Source organism: Condylostylus longicornis, unplaced genomic scaffold (genome assembly GCF_029603195.1).
Source record: "Condylostylus longicornis isolate FDR11 unplaced genomic scaffold, ASM2960319v2 ptg000004l, whole genome shotgun sequence".
NCBI classification, from domain to species: Eukaryota; Metazoa; Arthropoda; class Insecta; order Diptera; family Dolichopodidae; genus Condylostylus; species Condylostylus longicornis.
In genome coordinates, this window is record NW_026577973.1 from 5,720,378 (window position 1) to 5,742,496 (window position 22,119).

The following is a 22,119-nucleotide window of genomic DNA, read 5'->3' on the forward strand; positions in this document are numbered from 1 at the left end:
TACAGTTGGTACAATCAAATAACAAAGAGTTAAAATTGATACACTGCAGCATCATACTGACTTTTTTTCTATCACGATTCGTAACTCTTCTAAAATTCACGATTCCCACTAATCACAACAGCTGAACCAATAATTTCAACAGAGAACAGCAACATGCACATGCTGAAAACTACCAGGAACGGAGCAAAAAACTGAAGCCAGCCGCCTATCCAACGGACAGCACCGCCAAAACGGCCGAAAGGAACCCTTTTGACAAATTCGAAACCTCTACCGATCGAACAGTCGGACCAAGAGAAATAAGCGAGAACAAGGCCATGTGATCAATACCAGTTGAGATCGACGAAACATCAACCACAACACACTCACTTACAAGGAGGAACATAACTCGAATGAAACCTACAAATATTACATAATATATATATTACACTTATGTATTTGTGCTTATGTATCATATTATGTATTCGTGGAATAAGCTATTAAGTTTTGGATATTAATTTAAAGAAACAAGCAGACTCTTGCTGTTGCTCGACTGTTCATATTCAAGATCAAAACGAAAACACTTGTTATAATGTAATTTTTTAAACCTAAATGTCAAAATAAACTAGATAATAAATACACATATAGATATTAATTATTTAGTACATATGTGTACATGAAACATGTAGAAGAATTAGAAAGTTAAGTGTTTTTTGTTCATAATGATAATTTTTCAATAATAATTAAAGAATTTTAGTAAATATGGGAGAAATAATCAATTTAAATGTTGGGGGCCAAAGGTAGGAGGATGTGACAGTTTTGATGTATTTAATTGTATAAAATACGAATTTCAGATTTTCTACATCTCGTCAAACCTTGACATGGATCCCTGACACTTTTTTTACTGGATTACTATATGGGAAAATATCTTCCCTACGAGATGAAACGGGTGCAATTTTTATTGATAGAGACCCAAACTTATTTTCAGGTAGTTAAATTCAATAAAAATTTTTTATAATATACCTATTTTGAAATATAAAATATTATGCTTTTTAAATACAATCACATCCAAATTTGGAGTTGTGCATAAAAATGCATATTTTATAGCTTAGTTTTAACTCATTTCAGTTATATTAAACTATTTACGTACTAAAGAAATAGACATAAGTAAATGTGATCTGAGGGCTTTGCGGCATGAAGCTGAATATTACAGTATTGCACCTTTAATCAAAAGGTTTCAAAATACTGAACATAAATTTGAATATATCATTTTTTATTCTTCATAATTTTAGGTTAATGCTATGTGAAGATCTTGATTATTCTTCATGCGGTGATGTTTTATTTTATGGATATCTTCCAACTCCAAATTCTCCACCTAATGAGCTAAGTAACCAAAATGCAACTCCAACAAATGAAAATTCAAACCCATCGACGTCTTTTTCTTCAAATCAAATTCAACAAAATTCAAATTATAGCATGGTGAGGCCTGGATCTATGATTAGAGTACCAGAATATTCAAGTTCAAACCAGAATATGTCAGGAAGTGGTCACTCACGCAATTCTTCCTGGGACTTAAGATCAACTTCAAGCACAAACAATCGAGAAATACGCCCTCCTTGGACAACCAATGGAAATTCTCATTCACGAACAGCTTCTTTAGATTTACGTCATTCAAGACAATCCTCTGCCGATTTAAATAAATTTGTGAAAAATGATGTTGGCTTAGTATTTAGTTCAAGTGTTTCTTCTAACTGGAGCGAGCCATATCGAGTACAAATTATTAAGGCTCATCACAATTGGATTACTGTCTCTTACAACCATTTTGTAACTTGTTATAAGTTAAAAGATTCTGGTTGGCAACTAGTTTTTACTTCGCCGTATATTGAAGTAAGCATTGAAAGAATAGCGATTAATGCAAAAGTAAATCTTTCAACTTACGTAGAACAAACTCGTTCAGCTTTAGTTGCAATTTCCTATGGTAGTCAAATTAGATTATGGGCTATACAAGAAGCAGGAAACAAAACTGAAATAGGAACTTTTAATTTAAATGTTCGTGTTGAATATTTATTTTTCATTGGAAGTCAATTGGTGGCCTTATCTTCTTTAGGAAAAATTGGGGTTTGGCATGCAATGACACAGCATTGGCAAATACAGGATGTTGTCCCAATATTGTCATTTGATAATGCAGGCTCATTTCTTCTTTTAGGCTGTAACAATGGCTCAATTTATTACATTGGTACTTAAATGTACATAGCAAATTTTCAAAACAAATATCATTTCCATTTATTTTTAGATATGCAAAAATTTCCTCTACGAATGAAGGATAATGATTTGCTTGTTACAGAATTATACAAAGATCCTGCAAATGATCATATCACAGCTATTTCTGTCTACTTAACTCCAAAAACTTTAAGTAAGTATTTTCATTATAATAATAATTAAAAATCTTAATTGTAGTAAAATTACTAAAAAAAAGTGAATATGAGGTGCAAATAATTTGCCTATCCAAATTTTTATTTAAAAAAAAATACTAGCATTATCAGATTTCATGAAATTAATAATTTTACTATTAATTAAAAAAGGCTCAAAAATTTTTTATAAAATCTAGTTTATTTAAGTAAATGTATATAAAAAGTAATACTCATAGGGTTTTTTACATTTTTAAACTGCTAGCACCTGACAGAGGACGCGAAGGTAAAATAAATTTATGTGGTTTGAATTTTTCAAATATGTACTTTACATTCACAGACTATTAAAATTAGTTCGCACAGTTTTCTTTCCCAATAATGACAAATTTGTTGCATTTATTTAAAGATTATGAAAGAAATGTAAAATTTATAACAATATTCTGTAAATGTAAAGTATGTGTTCTTTAATAATTTATAAAATTCTACATTCACCATATTTTTTTTTTGTTTAAGTTTTTTTCTTTCATTTGTTAAAAATGTTAATGCTTTAATATACATACATATATTATATACATATAAAAAAAATTTATTATATTTTGTAAAATAGCTTTGGACATATCGGCATTGAAGCTTTTTGACGAAATGTTTGATGCTTGATTTAAGCAACAGAGAGTTCAAAAATGTTTTGTATAGTAAATTAATCATTTTTCTAGAATCTCCAATTTTTTCTACATTCTAAAACAAAAGAAACTTTCTGTAACACGAAAAAGACACTTTATTTACTACATACCTACGCAATTTCTTAAGGCTCATTTACCTTAAAATTGCTTATTAAATAAAATGAAATTTGCTATTAATACTCCTGCTAAGGTGTGTATTCTTAATAAATTTTTATTTGCAAGACTTAAAAGACTTACAGTTATCCAAAATTTCTAAAAAAAATGCAAAACATTTTTATCGAAGTTCATCAAACTGATTTTATTTACATATGTATATGTAATCTTAAAATTTATAAAATTAGTTTCTGAGGAAACTGTTTTTGTTCGTAATATTTACATATTTTGCTAATCTTTTATTTAAATACAATATGCATACTTTTTAAGCAAATTCTGTGTTAGATCCAGAAAGATTTTCAAGTAAATTCTCTTTTAATAGATTTTTGTTACAGTTAATTTTTACTTTAAAATAAAAATTTAGCGAATTTTTTTGCAATATATTTATGTAAGTATATAAATTACATATTGTTTTGGTTAATTTCATAAATTGTTAAGGACTTGGTGGAAACTGGATTGAAATTGCTTACGGAACAAAATCTGGATCCGTCCGAGTAATAGTCCAACATCCAGAAACTGTGGGACATGGGCCTCAATTGTTCCAAACGTTTACTGTACATCAGAGCCCAGTAACAAAAGTATATAAAATAGCAAGTTGTTTTATAAATATTTTAAAATTGTTTATTTTTTTTTTTAAGGTAACTTTATCTGAAAACTATTTAATATCAGTATGTAGTGAATATAATCACGTCAGAACATGGAAAGTCAAACGATTTCGTGGTATGATTTCCACCCAACCTGGATCAACACCAGAAGCTTCATTTAAAATAGTGTCACTTGAAGCTACTGATATGCAATACAGCTATTCAGCTGGAAATGATTTTGGTCCATTTGGGGAACAAGATGATGAGCAAGTTTTTGTTCAAAAGGTTGTTCCAGAAACTGATAAATTATATGTACGTTTAGCTTCTAATGGTGATCGTGTTTGTATTATTAAGTCAGTTGACAATACTACTATAACATCGTTTTGTGTAGTTTGTTGCGAGCTTTCTTCCCGTATGGGTAGCCGCTTTATTTTAACTGGACATAGTAATGGTGCTATCCAAATGTGGGATCTAACGACAGCATTAGATTTAGTTAGAGGTGAATCAATTCAGCAAAATGCTGGAGGTCCAAACGCAAATGAATTATTGCGACTTTTAGATCAATGTGATATTAGCAGTAGTCATTGTTCAACTCCGTGTATGTCGCCACACATATTTCAAACTTTTATTAGTCAATCTCAACCTAATAACACTGGATTTTCTTTATTTAATAATGGTTCATCGTTTCCCAGAATTAAAGCCAGTAATGTTGCCTTACTAAATCAAAGCCAACAACAGCAAAATAATGAATGAAAAAAACTTAACAAAATTTTTCTTTTTAGTTTAGAGTGTTAAATTATCCAATATCCTATACAGTATACATAACGTGTATTTTATAAGAATCAATTGAAATTAATTAAATGTACATAGGTATTATATAAATTATATTTAAGCAAAGTTAATAATTTTAAATAAAATCAATCTAATGAATCTATAAAAAAATGCGCTAATAGTTTTGTTCTATTTTCTCAAAGTTTATTCTTATTTTTGCTACTTTAAATCGCTTCATGAGCTAATTTTTGTCCCAAGTCTAGAATATCGATTCTCTTCACAAGTATTGATTTATTGAATATTTAATCTAGAATAGGATTAATATTTAGTATAGAATAGTTTTTATGCTTTCTGGTCATGTATATTTCATATTTTCAAAAGTGCAAGAGGTAAATTTTGAAAACCCTTTGAATTCGACAGGTTTAAAAAACCTAACGAGAAAGAAGAAAATAAAAATTATTACATTATTTATTACACTACTTTTTCAAATACAATTTTAATTAAAATATTCAAATCAATGTATTAAACTCTTCTGTAATTCGCGTTTGTTAACGAATTCCAAAAACAAACACAAAATGCTTGAGTTTTCTATCAGAACATATCTACGTTTGCTGACAAATTATTCACTTTTCAAAATCAAGAGTTATTCACTTTTCAAGATCACAAAATTTTCTAAAAAGGCATTGAAATATAGATATGTCACGTTATACGCTTTTGTCCATGTTTGCTATTGTCATATGTTATGTTAGTGAAACGCACGTTTAAAAACATTTAAAACTGGGTAAATGAACTTATTCAGTTCTGATTAATACTAAGTGCTATTGGAAAAAGTGTATATCTTATATGATATAAAAAATATTTCAAAATTTTAATACTATGTAATATTTAGTAGCAACACTTTAAAATGCTAATTTTTTAAACCAACTTCGCTAATTTTTCACTAATCTTTTAGTAAAACAAAAATAACGCAAAAAAAAATTTCAATGGTATTTTATTCGAAATGGCAAAAATTATGATATCATGTTATGACAGAAAAGCCTAGAAAAAGATATTAAAATGCAAATAAATGCAGAATGTGTTATCATGGATCAACTTATTTTTCTTTAATTCTAGAATGAAAAGCACAAATATATAAAAAACAATAAATTTTTATTTAAACCCTTTAAAGAAATTTTTTTCAATATTTCAGAAATTTAAATACAAAAACAAAAATGCAAAATTTCAATCCGAAACAAAATAACTTAGAAGTAAATTAAAAATTTATAAAATATTCAAAAAGTGAGATTTTTATATACATACATACATACATACTTTGTAATTTATATTATTCATAAATATATCAATTTGTATAAGAATTATAAAGGAATGATAATATTCAAATCAATATGGTGAGTTGTGTAACACAGTTTAAATTTCAACGTACTCATGTGTATGTAAACAGTACCAGTGCTATGAGGCAGCAAAGGGATAATAACGACACCTAGTTTAAGCCATTTTAACATGTTGTACATTTAACCAAAGTTTATCTAAAAACATACTGTATAATATAGTTCTATTTATCATTTTTGTTCGGTCAATTAACTAGTAAATATTATGCCACTATATTTTTAATAATATAAAAATTGTCAAACGACAAATAAAATTTATAACTCTCCGTGGACGCCACCTTTTTTTATAACTTTAAGTTTTTCATTTTTGGGTGGTTTTGCGTCCACTGGTATATTTTCAAGTATAGGAGCTGGATCTTCCCGAGCATTTGGATTATTTGTTGTTGGCTTTGCTGTAGTTGGAGAAGCAGATTTGGCACCAGTATCTGAACTTTTCGGATTTGACGGTGTAGATGTTACAGGCTTAGGTGTGGTAGTCACTTTCGGAGTTTTAGTTGAAGGGTTCTTTGTAGTCGTAGTCGTAGGCTTCGCGGTGGTTGTGGTTGTAGAAGGCACTGCTTTTTGGGCTTCGGGAGCTTGTTGTTTCCTTTCAACAACTATTGGTTCCATATCTATCGCTCCTTCGTACCTAACATTACGAATTTTAACTTGGGCAGCACGTGGCAATTTGACCCTTGCTAAAAACTTATTAAATGGTGATCCCAGAAGTAAACTGTCATCTAATTCTAATACATGACTGACAAAACCTACTGATCTGTCAAAGCCATGTAAAGAACCTAGAATATTTCCGTTCCAATCTAAGCGAAGAATTGTAGAACGACTGGGATAAAGAAATGTTACAGATTCAAAATTTCCAATAAGATGCAAAGTTTTTTGAGCCAAAGGTATAGGAATCAAATTGTTAAAGAAGCGAAAAGGTAGTTGGATTAACGCTAAAAACCGAACTACAAACAATCGAACTATTGGATATGGTGACAACAATTGCATTATTTGTGGATGTTCAGAATCAGCAGCAGCCACAAGGGGTACCCATAAACCATCTGAGTCAGGTGTTAAGTTGTCTGGTAAACCAGGTAATCCGTCTAAAAACACTTCATATTGACCTTTTTTTGATCCCTTCAAATGATACTTTAATAAACGTGATGAAACAGTTTCAGCAACAACTACAAAATCTTCATTCGGACTTAGGGCAACGCCATTTGCAAAATGCAACTCATCAATAAGTAAACTGCTTACATTTTTGCTACGATCATAGTGGAAAAGTCTAAAAATACATTAATACTGATTAGGAAATTGAAATAACTTGAAATGAATAAGTTAACCTTCCTGATGGATTTGAAAATGAAGCCAATATACCATCTGATAACGCGAAATCAGATGACGAATCTGTCCAATAAATATCTCCATTTTTTGCAACAGCTACACTGTTAAATACTTTTCCCATACGTTTTTTTCCATCGGTACCATCAAACTCTTGATTAGGTGATACAAGTAATTTTTTCTTTCCATTCGACAAATCAATTTCCCAAATACCATAATATGCATCAGCTGCAATTAAATTGTTTCCTAAAGTATCAAAAGCCAGTCCTAAAGGTCGACCACATTTACTTTCTTCATATACTCCTTCTTAAATGAAAAAGGTTTCAGTAATTTAATTGAAAATAAAACTTTACACCACATTAAAATAAAACGTTTTACCACATGGTGGCCCAAATTTAGCTACATGCCTAATTCGGTCTGCAGTTATTTTGACTATTTCTCCACCTTGAATTCCCGTATATACTTCATCTTTTCTCGCTAAAAGAGCTTCTGGGCCATGAACTCGACCCTCTAAAATAAAATCAAGATAATTTTTTATATATTGTTTCTCTTTCGATTTATTAGGGCGTATTGATTTATTTTTGTAAGTTACGTATAAATTAAGAAATCAAAAATCTAAACATATAAAATGACATGCTGGTTATTTTTCAACAACAATATTGAAACAAGATATTAACAAAATACATATTGTTTCAGTATTGTATTAATTCAGTAAGGCTTACCCAACAATCTTTCTCCGTTGTCCAATAAATTATTTAAGGCTAAAGGTCCCTTTAATTCTCGTTGAGGCTTAAGCCTTAAAAAAAAATCATTAAAATTGGATATTAATCATTTAAAGTTAAACAAAACGAAAAATATAAAAATATATATGTATGTATGTATGTATGTACATAAATTATTCAAAAATAATTGAGTGATAGGTAGTTAGTTCAGTAGATACTAAAAAATTTTTAGACGTACTCAATTGAAGTAAATGGAAAGTAAGTGTTAGGTGGTAACCCAGGAATTAAAACTATAAGTAGAAAAAAAACAGCAAAGTTCACGAGTCGAACAAAAAGATTGTATAACAATCCCATTTTTAATTAAAATTTTTCTAAATCGCAATTAATAAAGTTTCTATATATTAAAAACTTTTTGTTAACTTAAAAAAATAGTTTCAGATAATTTAATATTCAACTTCGTCTTGCCAAATACAACGAAAAAAAGCCGGGAGAAAGTTAAGAGACACGAAGCAAGACTTGCATAATTTGAAAGAAGTTACTGATTAAAAAATCTATTAGGTCTGTTCATTACACATTTTTTGAAATAATATGCAATTTTAATAATTTGTAAAAGGTTCTATTCATCAGCTAAATTATGAAGTTTACAGTCACTTTACGCTCAAATTTTTTTTTTACACAAGGTACATAGGTGCGGTTTACATATACGACAAAATTTCAGATTTAATCTGAGGCAGTCATATATGTAGATTGTAGACTCTTCTTGACATAACATTTTGTATGACGGCAAATAATAGAAACTTCTCATCAGGCTTACTTTAAAGTAAGATTTTTTAAAATGAGATAGCAACAATTAATTTTTTGTGAAAGTTTGAAATATTTTTATTTTGTTTATTTTATTTTCGAAGCAAAATTATTAAATTTTGATGTTAAGTCTGGACGCCATCAGATAATTTCAGTCTGATATGTAAACAGTTATCAGGCTTTATCGTCTATTTAATCTTAGAATTTAAATATTTACAATACCTTACAAAAGACAGAATCCGAAAATTAAAACGAAATGATGCATTTTTCTTTTTGAAATTATTTTTAATTTCGCTATACATTATCCGAATTTTATAATGATTGTACATCAATTTCACCAAAAAAATAATTCCTGTAAAAAGGTTTTACAGGATGAAAAGTAAAAAGGTTTTACTTTTCATTCGAAACATTTATACTTAGTAACGAAATTTACTGTTTAGCTAAAAAGTTAAGGTTTCCACAAAATCATCAAATAAAAGTTGTACGATTTTGTCAAAATCGATTTAATTTCCGATACAATGTTTCATTTTTTTTCAAACATATTGTGTCATTTTATATTTGAAAACTTAAATATTTTGATGCATTGTATTATTTAATTCCATTGCTTACTTTAATGAGAAAATTTTTTACTTCAATTTACAAATAAAAAATATTAAATTAAATTTGAAAATTTTTACTTGCAAGTAAAATAACACATATGCATCGATAAATTTTTGGGTACAGAATTTGACAAATATTTTCGTGTAACAGCAACTAAGATACAACATCAAATAAATTCTAAACACAAGAAATCATCAAATTGTCTGATGCGTTGTATATGCAATTTGGAAGATACTTATACTTTATTGTGAGGCAACCTTCATTGTTGTATGCCATATTCTAAATTGTTTCATTGTGGATACAACAAAATGAGATTCTACTGTACAAAAATATGATTGATGTGAAAATACATGAAATGTCAAAAACAATAAAATAATTTTTTAGTTCCAGCACTGCACACTAAAACTGGTTAGGTTCTTGCGTATTATGTATCATTAAGTACTTAGCAGATACTGTTGGTTTGGGAAAACAGAAACTCACAGCTTTGACTTTGCTTATAGAACTTTATAAAAAGTGCTTATAGAACTTCTGCATTCTAAAATGATGTAAAATCTAAAAATTAGAGCAACTTGTTATCTCAGAATATTCCATTTACTGCTAATAAATTTTTATTTTCGGTTTTTTTGAATGTAGTAACTTAAAAGTTCTACACAGGGCATATATTTTTCAATTGAAGCTTTGCAAAGCTTCAAAAAGTAAAATTTAAATTTTATTGTTTGAATATCTAGTGTTCTAAATTCACTTAATAACACTTAAAAAGAACGCACCTAAAAAAAATTTGACATTGTATCTTCAATAACCCTTAAGTACTGTATTGTAACACCATATCCAATTTTGTAACGCTGGGAGCAGTAATTTTTAAAGCCTATTACGTACTGTACAAATATATTAATCATATTGATTCTATACATAAGGTATTAAAAAATTATATACTATTTACGTTAGATCTGAATGAAATTGGTTTCTGTAGTTCATTAGCCTTTTTATGAAATAAAAAATAGAAATAAAAAAGAAAATAATTTCAGTAATTACGTATTCATAATATTCTTCGAATAAAATTATTTCAGTAATTACGGGTTAATATAAATTTTGTTTAGTGAAGTATGTACATATGTACATTTCAAAAGTTTAATTAAATGTACATAGTTACAACGTAAATCTATATCTACAATGGGGCCTCATTATTATTTTTATCATTCACATTGTTGTGAACTTAACATTCATTTTTAGTGTCATCTTTAAAAAATGAACTGTCAAATATTTATCAACCTCTTATTTTTTCTTTGGTGAAAGTCAATTTTTGACAATGATGATATGGGTGAATGGAATTTGGAGAAATAGGTATATAAATATTTAATTAGATGTACATAAGTATGTACTTAAATTGTAAATATGTATGTATTTGTAATTTTGTAAAATCGACTGAAAAATATAAATAAACTACAAAATCGATTGTTGTTCTCATTAAACATCAATTTTTATTTAATCAATATAATTTCATAAAATGTACTTCAATCAGTCCAAAAAATAAGCATTCTTACAATTTAGGTGCACTGGGCGTTCTACATATAAATTTATAATTCGTATAAATGTTAATTGTACACAATAATTTTAATCGTACATATATAATGTGTATAATAAATAAACAAAGAAAAATATATGAAGAAGATTCATTATAATAATTACATATTTGTCACTTTTTCTGCAAATCTGCATAAAAAAATAGTGTATGGTTTTATAAAATACAGTTTAAATTAAAAATATATTATAAACAAAGTAGAGAAGTTTATAACTTGTTTATAAGTTGATACTAAATTTATGCACTACATTTTTTTTTCAAATTAGCAGAAAAATTTTCAAATACAACTCTCTAGACATCTTTTTTGTTTATTTATGGTTATACCAAAATTAATATAATTATTATTCAATATTATGTACATATATGATAATTTGATTATATATATATATATATACTTACGTAAAATATATACTTATACACTATGTATTTGGATATATATACATTTTTATAAATATGCACGTTTGATGCACGTAAATACAAACATGTTTAATAAATGCTTTTAAATATATTTTAATATTATGTATGCGAAGTGAACTTACTTTTTAAATACATGTTAGATCTTAATATCAAAAATTAAGAAAAAAAAAACTATTAAAAAAAAACAAATGTACAATTGTTTAGCGTATTTAATATTTATATTTTATGCACAATGTTAAATAATAAATTTATGAGCTAATTTGTAATAAATACATAAATGCAATACAATTTACTTTATAAAATATACATATTATATACGTATGCGCATTTATACACACATACATACATTATGTTGTGCTTATTATATTTTAACATAATTATGTAAGTATGTTGTATAACCGGCATATCATATATATAATAAATATTATATAATATGATTTATATTTCGTCGGTTCTGAGATATTTTTGATTATATAAAAATAAAATAAAAAAGCATATTTTTACAAATATATGTATGAATATCGTATATGAATCTACAATACATAATAATTATTATGATGTTGAAATAAGATATTATCTATATGTATGTACATATATGTATTTTATATTATATAATTTTCGATTTACATAATATTTATTGCTAAAACTGTCAATTTCTCTTAGAATTCATTCAACTTAATTTAATTACTACACGTTTCATTTTCTGTTTGTTTGTATGCTTATTAATTATTTGGCGAACGCTACTTTTGGACTTTAAATATGTTTTTTTTTTCTTAAATTTTTCAAATATGTTTTTTGTATGTACTATAATACTTTTGCGCTAACATTTTAAAAAAAAAAATTAATAAAAGAATTTGAGTCAACAAAATTAAATTTTTTTTTTTTACCTAAAACAAAGTATCGGTGTCTACCAAAATGCAGATCTAACGTCAACTTGACTTATTCAGTAATACTGTTTTAATAATTACTGATTAAGTTAATTTGACATTAGATCTGCATTTTGGTAAGTGCATAAATCAAAACTTATAGAAGGTTTAATAGGAAAAAAATAATATTAGAATTAAGCGCTTATTATTTACTTGAATTAATTAATATTTAATAAAATAAAAAAGTGGGGATAATTTCGTCATTGCCACATTTTATTATTATTTTAAATAATTAATAGAAAATTTCTTTTAATATTTATAAAAATTTTTCATAAAATTGGCACGATATTGAGAACTTATTTAAAAAAAAAAAACTTTTTTTTTTTGTAGTATAATGCAATAAATAAAAGAATGTAGTAAATGTATAACAAAAACTCTAATGAAAAGAATTAAAAAAAATAAAATTTTTATTAAGCTTTAGTTCAACAATGCTATTAAGTTTGGTGGACTGTATAGTATTAGACCACAGGTTAACATAATTACTTTATCCTTAACCGTTAATCTTTTATATACATAATATGATTTCTTCGATGAACTTTACTTTATCTTTTTTGTTAAAATTTTAGTGAAAAAATTGGAAATATTAAATATTTTCGCCTAAATTTTTAATGTATGAATAATTAATATGTTTTTTACAATTATATATTATGAATGTAAAAAAAAATTACCAAATAAGAAGCACTCACTTAAAATCTAATCTAAATATCACATCGCACTCTCATACACCAAACTTATACTTAATTTTAAAAAAAAATTATTAAATAAGTTTTTAATATTATTAATTTTTGCAATTTATTACTTCTTTTTAATTTATTCTAAGTTTAGTTTTAACTATAAAATATAAAAAAAAAATCATTGTATACTTTAAATAAATTGAATCTGCGTTTTATTTCATTGCGTTACTATTGCACAACAAAAAGCAATATTTTTATTGTGCACTAATTAATTTCAAAATTTGTTTAATTCCTCAATATTTTTATAACAATATTTTATTCTGTATATGTATTTAGAGGTAAAATAATTTTAGTTATTCTCACCAAATTAGAAAACTCACGTATAATTCTATTTTTCAGAGAGAAAAAGAAGCAATGTTCAAGAAAAATTGTTTTTTAATAAAAAAAAAAAATTGTATTAATTGTTTTTTTTCCAAAACCATAATGTGCATATTTTTCAAAACTTCCAATTACCGACCACATTCTCTTAGTTAGATACATTACTTGAGGTCGTTTGCGTTTTGTTTGATCAAAATTCCAAATTAATCACCCGTATTCTGTTAGTCGCATTACTTGACGTTGAATGGTTTATTATTCAAAAATCTTGTAATTTTCCGAATAAAATCAATTCTGAAAATTGAAATTCTATATATAAAAATAAAATTCTTTTCAATAATAAGCTATCACCTTAAGGTTTGCCACAAACAGAATATAGGTGAATAACTAAATTCTTTTTGCTTGATCAAAACTTACTACATACGATAAACTGGAATTACTGATCTCTAATTAAAATGAAAATAATTAAAAAATGTAATTTTAACTATATATAATATAAAAATTGAGAATATGTATGTATGTAATAACTACATTAACGCAAAATAAATTTCCTTTCAAAAAAATTATATGAAATTGTACAGATAAATTGGAAATAAACGTAATTGAATAATAAATCTAAATCGAATGAAATTTGGATTTTTTTAATATACAATAAAAATAAAATTATAAAAAGACGACAAAAAATAAAAATCAAATAAAAAAATAATTTAAAAGCCCAATTTTTGCTTTCTAATTAGGTAAAGACTTATGAAAATGTTATCCCTTTGTAAAATTTGTTATTAATATTTTAATTTTGTTTAGTGTTTTTTTAAAGAATAAATTATTTTGTATTAAAAAAAATACATGTATATTTAATTAAATTCAGGTATTTATAAATAGTGTATTTATGAAATATTTTTTACATACTTTTTATATTTATAACTCTAAACAAAATATTTATAGTAAGCTTATTTCAACTTTTTTTTTGCAAAATTAAATTGTTTAGGTAATTTCGAAAATATTTATCAATGAAAATTGAACTAATTTTTTATTCCATAATAGAATTTTATTTTTCAAGGCTTGAAAAAAAAAGTGAACAGTCTATCCACCATTTTAAAATTTTAAAAAACAAAATTTATTTGAATAAGAGTAAAAATTATAACCCATCAAGGGTTTGTTATTTATTATAAATAACATAAATACTACGATCCAGTCAACCGCTTTTAAAATTACAATGTTTAATAAAATAACAATTTATAATTAACAAATAAAAACATCAAAACATATTTTAACTCTGTCAAAAATTGATAATTAATATAATGAAATTATGTAAAATTTATATTTAATTCACATTGAAACGGTTGAGATATTTACGAGTAAATTATTTAAGAAGAATTATTTTATTTTCGACTTCAGAGAGGCTAAACATTGCAAACGCAGAATTATACTTATAAAAAAAATTGATTATAAAATTATAGATCTAACTTAGTGTTTATTTTAAATTACATTTTTTTTATATATTTATTTATTTTTTTTTGTTTTTTTTTTTTTTTTTGTAGTGCTAATAGACAGAAACAATTCGAGAAATGTAATTTTATTTAGTTTTTTTTTTTGTATAGTAAAAAATTTTTCCTAAAAACTTAAAAATATAGTTTATTCTTTTTTTAATATTTACTTAAAGTTAATTTTTCAAATACATTTTATACTTTATTTTTGTGAATATTATATATTTTTATTTGTTTATATTTCCATATACGCATGAGAATTTTTGAATAATTTTATGAAAAATAAAAGTTACAATCTAATTGTTTTTTATGTAATATATTGTATTTTTGATTAGTAATTTAATTTTTTGAATTATTTTTTTCGATTAATAGTAATGATAAAAGTAATTCTTTCAACATTCAGAAAAATATATTTTACTTAGTAAGAAAAATTTTCAAAAAACAAAAATTTTTTTATTAGTTAAGTTCCAAAAAGGAAAAGAAAGATATGAATACTTATTGATATATATATACAATATATATATATATATATATAATATAAATATACATTGTGATTTAAGTTAGTCAAATTGTGGAAAATTAGAATCATTAAAATTGTGGTTTGTTCTTTTTTTAGCACACTTGATAATGAACAAATTACAGATGTTAGATTAGCAATTTATTTAAAAAAACTATTGTGTTTTGATCAAATATTTTAAAAATTAAGAATGTAAAACAGTCGTAAGCTTAAATATATTTTTCTGAAATTAATCCTTCAATTATTTGTCGTTCCTTAAAAGTAAACTGTTAATTCAAATATTTTCAAGACAATTGGTCAATTTTACATTTGAGTTCTATAATTTTGTAATTTTTTAATATATTGTTAAGAATTAAAAATTTTTCAATATAATGTTACCATTGTTATTATATACATACATACATACATACGTACATATATTTATATGTATGTGCATGTGTGTATAAGTTTGGTTTTCCTAAGTTTTTGATAAATAGCTTCTGAATAAGAAAAAGGTTTATTTTAAATTTATGTTAATTTCCTTGTTTTTTTTAAATAAATCAATATAATTCTTACTGTATACAAATTTGGAAATCAAATAATTTTGAAAACATTTTAAACATATTTTAAGAGTAAGTTATCTATTTAATGTTTTTAGTTTAGTTAAAAAGCTGCCACACAATGAGAATAAACTAAGTCAAATTTATGTTTTAATTTCTCTATGTAGCTTTAAAATTATTTACTTTAAATCAAAAATTGGTAGAATTTTTCAAATATTTATGTGTACTTGAAATTCCTTCGTAAATTTTGAACTGGATAAAGTTAAAACAATTTAACTTACTTTAATCTCATTAAGATTACAGCTTTTATATTTAAATTTCTATACTATATTTTACATAATTATATTATTGAATGAGAAATACTAAACTTTTATAATTATTTTATTTTTCAATAAATAATAATTTAAAAGGGTTTTATTATTTTTATGTTTAAAAAATATTAATATCTATTAACACAGAATTATAAAAATAACAAGACCCTAGTTTACCATCAGTGTATGAGATTCCATTGGTGCTGCCGAATCATATAAAGTGTCTGTATCTTGAGTAGGTTCCCCCTGTAACTGGCATTGATTTGTTAAGGTGCCAGCACCACAATCGCAGAAAAACCTGAAATATTTTTTTGTTATATTTTTACTATTTTTTCAAAAAATGATTAATAGTATAAATAACCTGTCATGCCGAATAAATTCAACGTCATGGCCAGCGTGACAATTCTTAATACAATTAACACAAATGGCATTACGATCTGTTGTATTGCACGTTTGACATCTATAGAAATCATGCATTGGAAATGATGTATAACTGCTGATTTTATACAAGCACTGTCCTCCAGAGACAGCCTTTTCTACTTCATCCTGATTATTAAAAATTTTATTACCCCTAACTATTGGTTGGACACCACTTGCTAGACACAGACCTCCAAATTTATTACTAAAAATTTGATTATGTTCTAAAGTTGCTGTAGCATTGTTAGTTATTTCTACACCTGCAGCTAAGCCGTCAAATATTCTATTTCTTCTTAAAATTGGATGAGACTGAGTTGATATCAAAACTCCAGCTTGGGTATTTCGAAAAATGTCATTATCTTCAAGAATTCCTTTTCCTCCATTGAAAATACATATTCCTCCATCACGACCATCATAAATTTTATTGCGTTTCAATGTTGGATTTGAATCGGTTTTGATCCAGACACCTGCCATGGCATTATCAAATATCTCATTTTGTTCAAGAAGACCTAATCCACCGTTGTAAACCAAAACTCCTCCATTTTGTCCTCCCCAGATTTTATTACCTCTTATAACTGGGTTGCTTCCGGTACGAATTTGTACTCCAGAGTACAAATGATTAAATATATCGTTATCTTCTAGTTTTCCGTGCCCATTGTCATAAAAATAAACCCCAACCTAAAGATAATTTTACATAAATTTACAATTCCTTTCTGTAATTTCAAAAAAATATTTTACTTGTTTCCCAGAATGTATTCTATTTCTGCGTAACACTGGAGTACTTCCTGTTGTAATCCAAACACCTGCAAGTGTGTTAGAATAAACTTCATTTTCTTCAATTAGACCTTGCCCTTTTTCATGAACATATATTCCACCATGTTGACCATGGTGAATCTTATTATGCCTCACTATAGGATCACTTGTTGTGCGAATTTGAATTCCAGCCAAAGCATTTCCATATATATTATTGTGTTCAATCAATCCCCTTCCTTCCCCAAAAATGTATACGCCCCCTTGATGACCATTATATATTTCATTTTTTCGAATAGTTGGATTGCTATTTGAAGTTATCCAAACTCCTAAAAAATATGATAATATGTGATTACACACATTTATATAATAAAGAATTTATATTATAACGAAAAGAAAGAAATATTATAAAGGATTTATACGAGTATAATATAATATTTAATAAGGATTTAAATAATTTGATTATTACCTGCAAAATTATTAGAATGTATTCGGTTTTCAATGAATTGCCCTAAACCGTTTTCGTGTACGTATATTCCACCAGTTTGACCATGATGAATTTCACATTTTACTACAGTCGGATTAGCACCTGCTTTTACTTCAAACCCTGCAATTCTATTATTATGAATGTCGTTTTTCTCAAAGTAACCCTAAAATTATAGTAAGTTTATAAATAAATTTTAAATGACACTAAAGAAATACCATTCCATTTTCGAAGGTAAAAATACCAACGTCTCGACCATGGTGTATGTGATTTTCTCTCATTATTGGGCTTGCGAAATTCTTTACCCATATTCCGGCCAAAGCATTTCGGCTGATTTCGTTATGTTCGTATGTTCCTTGAGCATAGTCTGTCACGTATAAACCAACATTTTCACAATCACTAATATCGCAATTTTTGATAACAGGATTAGCACCAACGCCACCAACACATACAGCAGCGCCTACGACTGATGTACTACGAATAATGCAATTATCAACTGTAGGACTACAATTCTCGCTGATTTCTAAGCAATAATGTTTATGATGTGAAACTGTTGAAGTCACATCTGGTGAAAATTTCAATGTCATATATCCAACATAAGCTTGTTTAGCTCCTTCTACAAACATTACAGTCGATCCTGACTCGCGTTCCAAGACGACAGATTCGGCAACATTACCTGATGCTGCACCAATCAACGCTACATCAGAATCTATGAACAAAAACTCTCCTCTATAATGGCCTGCGTGTAAAAATATTAAGTTTCCATTTGTTTCAGAATTAGATAGATCATCAAATCCATTGGCTGAATTTGATTGGTTTATGCCAGACAAGTTACTAGGAGCACGTTCTCCAGCTACTGGACCAGCAACTATAACAAAAATTAAATGAAATATTAACAGTAAAACACAAACTTTCATCCTATAAACATTTACCGGCAGCTGCAGCAGCAGCAGCGCCTCCACCACCACCTCCATTAGCCGCACCTACCAACAATGCAGCAGCTGCACCCCCTGCCGCAGCAACTCCCATTATTGCTGCTGCATTTAGTGCTACACTATTGTTAGAAGTACTACTTAAATTTCTTTCTTCTGGGTAGTCCAGCGCAGCTTGTATAGTATTAAAATGCAGTATATTTCTACCTTTAAATTTTTTATCTTGGTAACCTTGCCTAACATGAATTCCTCTGTAGAGTTGACGAAAACTTTCTTTCCATGGATTTGCATATTCAGATTCGTCTGGTTTTATAAATAAAAATTCACAAATTTTTGGATTAAACAATGGCATATCATATTCATAAACAGACTGATATAGTCTTTTCCACAATTCAGTGTCATTAGCAATTGTGTTAAATCGTTTACAAACTAAAGATAATCTACATAAATCTTGCTCTAACAAGTAGGAAAATATAGTTAGTAAAACCTCATCGGGCATTTCATATTGCAAATAATGTGCAGCTGTAGGACTACAAATATCTAATGATGTTGCTGAGGCGGCAGTTGAGGCTCCTGTTATCATTGTGCTGCTTGATGTATACATGCGTCGGGGACGCTTTCTAGCTGGAAGCATATAACAACTATCATCACACTGAATACTATAATGCGCATTGCCAGACGTCGAAGCTGATGTTAAATTTATCCCATTAGGATTTAAGCAAGCACTGTTTCCTGTTGCATTGGCACCATTGGATGAACTACTAGAATTACTACTATTGCCGTTTGAATTGCACCAAAAAGAATCATGATTGATTTTGCGTCGCAGATCATATGGCGATTGATGACTACATCCGGTTAACGATGAAGTTGACGAAGTGGCGGTTGCCGCAGTGGTAGATGGTGCTGTGTTACAAGATTGTGGTGACGAAGAACCTCCAGAATGTGATGATGCTACGTTAGAATTTGCTGAAGCTAAAGAGCAGGTGGGATTTACACTATTATTAGCACTACTAGAGTTATCAGTGCTATTATTACATGTTATACTTGAAATAGAATTAACAGTACACGCACTTCCAGAAGTGGACGATGATAAACTTAAATTAGTGCTTTCATTATTTTGGTTATTTAATGAGATAGACTGGCATGTATTAATATTACTACTGCCAATAATGGCATTTGATGACACCGTTGTTGATAAGGATGAAATTGTTCTATAGTTTGATTGTAATTGAGGCGGGGTAATAAGATTTTCATTTGATTTATTGTTTCCCGTTGGCGAAGTTGACATCAAGTTTGAAAGTATTGGATTCTGTATTTCGGAATTTATATTTGTGTTGTTACTTGAAGTAGATGCTGTACATGCTACATCTGATAAATTTGACGCTGCGCTAGATAGTGATAAATTATTTATGTCAGAAGTGTTACTACTAGATGTTGATGGATTATTGTTAGGAAGATTTTGCTGCAAGTTTGGCTCTAACATATTAGCTAAAGGAAAACAAGAAAGAAGTGTTGTAAATCATATGATACCTTCAAAAAAAATTGTATAAAACTTTTCAAAAAACTTGGTAAAATCTATCATTACTGACACTTTTATGGCTAATATTTATAAAATATATACTTTGGTTTAAAGCCATTTCAAAATGTTTAAATAAACAAAAAAGTGATTTCATTACAAGTGTACATATTTGTTTGAATATTTGCGATTGTTTATTCTATAACAACTTTGTTTATAAAGTAAAATTTTAAAGTCTTTAATGATTTATTTTTCTAAAATAATTTTGTAATTTTTAGTAAGTTAGGACTTGAAAGTGTTTTTGTTAACAGATACTTATTTTACTAATTATTTCAAGTCTCAAATGCGTTTCTTTTCTGTTATTAGATTACAGAATAAAATATACAAGGAAGTTTAAAAATACGAGTACCAAGTTTTGAATAAATTGTTTGCAATCTACTTGCACGATTTTCTAAAAATTTAAATTATATACTAACCAGAAGCTCTTGATGGCAAAGCTATACGGTTCCCACCCTTTCTTCTTGATCGACGAACATAAGATCTTGAAGATGTAAACGAAGCACTCGGCATCTTTTAAATCTATTTTCCAAAAATATTTTTCGAAATATAATATTATAAATTTTTCATTAGGAATATTACCTCTATATTTTTGAAGTACTTTACTAAACTTATATTTTACTTTATTAATAATGACTTAATTAATCTTATAATAATTAAGACTTTTCTTTTAAACGAATCAATTTAATTAAACAAAGAAAAAAATGCCAAAAAACTGGTTTTATTCCATCCAGGACCACCATTTTTTCTTGTACGAAGATTTGTCATACAAACACATCAACATTTTTCCGAAAATATTCTTCATTCAAATTACCACTTAAGCAACTAAACAAAATCCTGAATTTATATATCCAAAATATTTGTTTGTGTTAACTTAAACAAACATACACATTGATAAATTTAGAAGCTACTTATTTTTTTTATTGAAACAAAAATTTTTAATCAGACATTTTTATTCTATACTACGTATAAAACTTCTAAAAAATACTTTTATCCTTTTCAACTATATTTAATAACCGTTAATTAAACTTAATTAATTATTTTTTTTAATTATAAATGATTATTTTTTTATTTCTTTTTCGACCAAAAATTATCTTGAGGAACCTGTCTCCACACACACAAAAATATTTTACTATTAAATGCTAAATGCCAAAAGTACCAGACATCATTTACAGTGATAGATGTACATGAGTAGGAATTAAGTAGGAAGTAATTTGACAGTTGTAATTTACTCAGATAGAATGTTGCCGCTTCGTAATTTTAAGTGGAGACTCCGCATTCCCTTCTTTTATCACCTCTTATTAATTTTTTTAAGCAAAAACTTTTTAGAAATTATGATTTTGGCGGAAGCTCATTTCAAAACAATCTTTGATGAAGCTTTTTTATACTTGGGTTTCTCATTTTCATTTTTTCTTATTCCACTCTTGAATCTCCATATTAGATCTCAAATTCGTAGATTAAACTAATAGTTTTAAATCATACAAAATCTGGTTTTTTCCAGGACGTTTTTGTTTTTAAGCTCAGAGGTTGAATCTGATCAGATTCAAAGCTATCTGTTTTTAAAAACAAACACTATAGAGCTTATTCGGTTATTTGTCGTTGCATAATTTTTCAAAGACTGATGTGCTAAAATAGTATATGAGCTTTGCGAAATTTAAAATTCGTAAAAGGAACACAAATTTTCAGCTTTCAATACTTTGAGGTATAAAAAAGGACTCGTATCTATTTTTTCACAAAT

At 27.0% G+C, this 22,119-nt stretch overlaps 3 protein-coding genes across 4 annotated transcripts; 1 reads left to right on the forward strand and 2 right to left on the reverse strand.

Moving 5' to 3' along the window:
* Positions 1–625: 625 nt before the first annotated feature.
* On the forward strand, positions 626–4,735 carry LOC129609758 (BTB/POZ domain-containing protein KCTD3). Of its 2 annotated transcripts, XM_055521879.1 has the most exons (8): positions 626–776; positions 831–964; positions 1,105–1,210; positions 1,269–2,212; positions 2,270–2,389; positions 2,650–2,670; positions 3,656–3,795; positions 3,856–4,735. In XM_055521879.1, the coding sequence occupies exons 1-8, from the start codon at positions 739–741 to the stop codon at positions 4,552–4,554; spliced, it is 2,202 nt and encodes a 733-aa protein (XP_055377854.1). In that variant the 5' UTR covers positions 626–738; the 3' UTR covers positions 4,555–4,735. The 2 variants fall into 2 exon arrangements, with proteins under 2 accessions (XP_055377854.1, XP_055377861.1); XM_055521886.1 differs by lacking the exon at positions 2,650–2,670.
* Positions 4,736–5,702: 967 nt separating this feature from the next.
* On the reverse strand, positions 5,703–8,522 carry LOC129609195 (adipocyte plasma membrane-associated protein Hemomucin). The gene is made up of 5 exons (XM_055521122.1): positions 8,241–8,522; positions 8,003–8,076; positions 7,659–7,790; positions 7,283–7,586; positions 5,703–7,224 (listed from the first exon to the last, which is right to left on the reverse strand). The coding sequence occupies exons 1-5, from the start codon at positions 8,354–8,356 to the stop codon at positions 6,216–6,218; spliced, it is 1,635 nt and encodes a 544-aa protein (XP_055377097.1). The 5' UTR covers positions 8,357–8,522; the 3' UTR covers positions 5,703–6,215.
* A 6,915-nt stretch (positions 8,523–15,437) lies between these two features.
* Positions 15,438–21,480, reverse strand: LOC129607860 (F-box only protein 11). The gene is made up of 8 exons (XM_055519088.1): positions 20,964–21,480; positions 20,801–20,903; positions 18,809–20,296; positions 18,095–18,744; positions 17,862–18,042; positions 17,381–17,721; positions 16,587–17,320; positions 15,438–16,523 (listed from the first exon to the last, which is right to left on the reverse strand). Exons 2-8 carry the CDS (start codon positions 20,892–20,894, stop codon positions 16,394–16,396), a joined length of 3,618 nt encoding a protein of 1,205 aa, XP_055375063.1. The 5' UTR covers positions 20,895–20,903; positions 20,964–21,480; the 3' UTR covers positions 15,438–16,393.
* Positions 21,481–22,119: the final 639 nt, after the last annotated feature.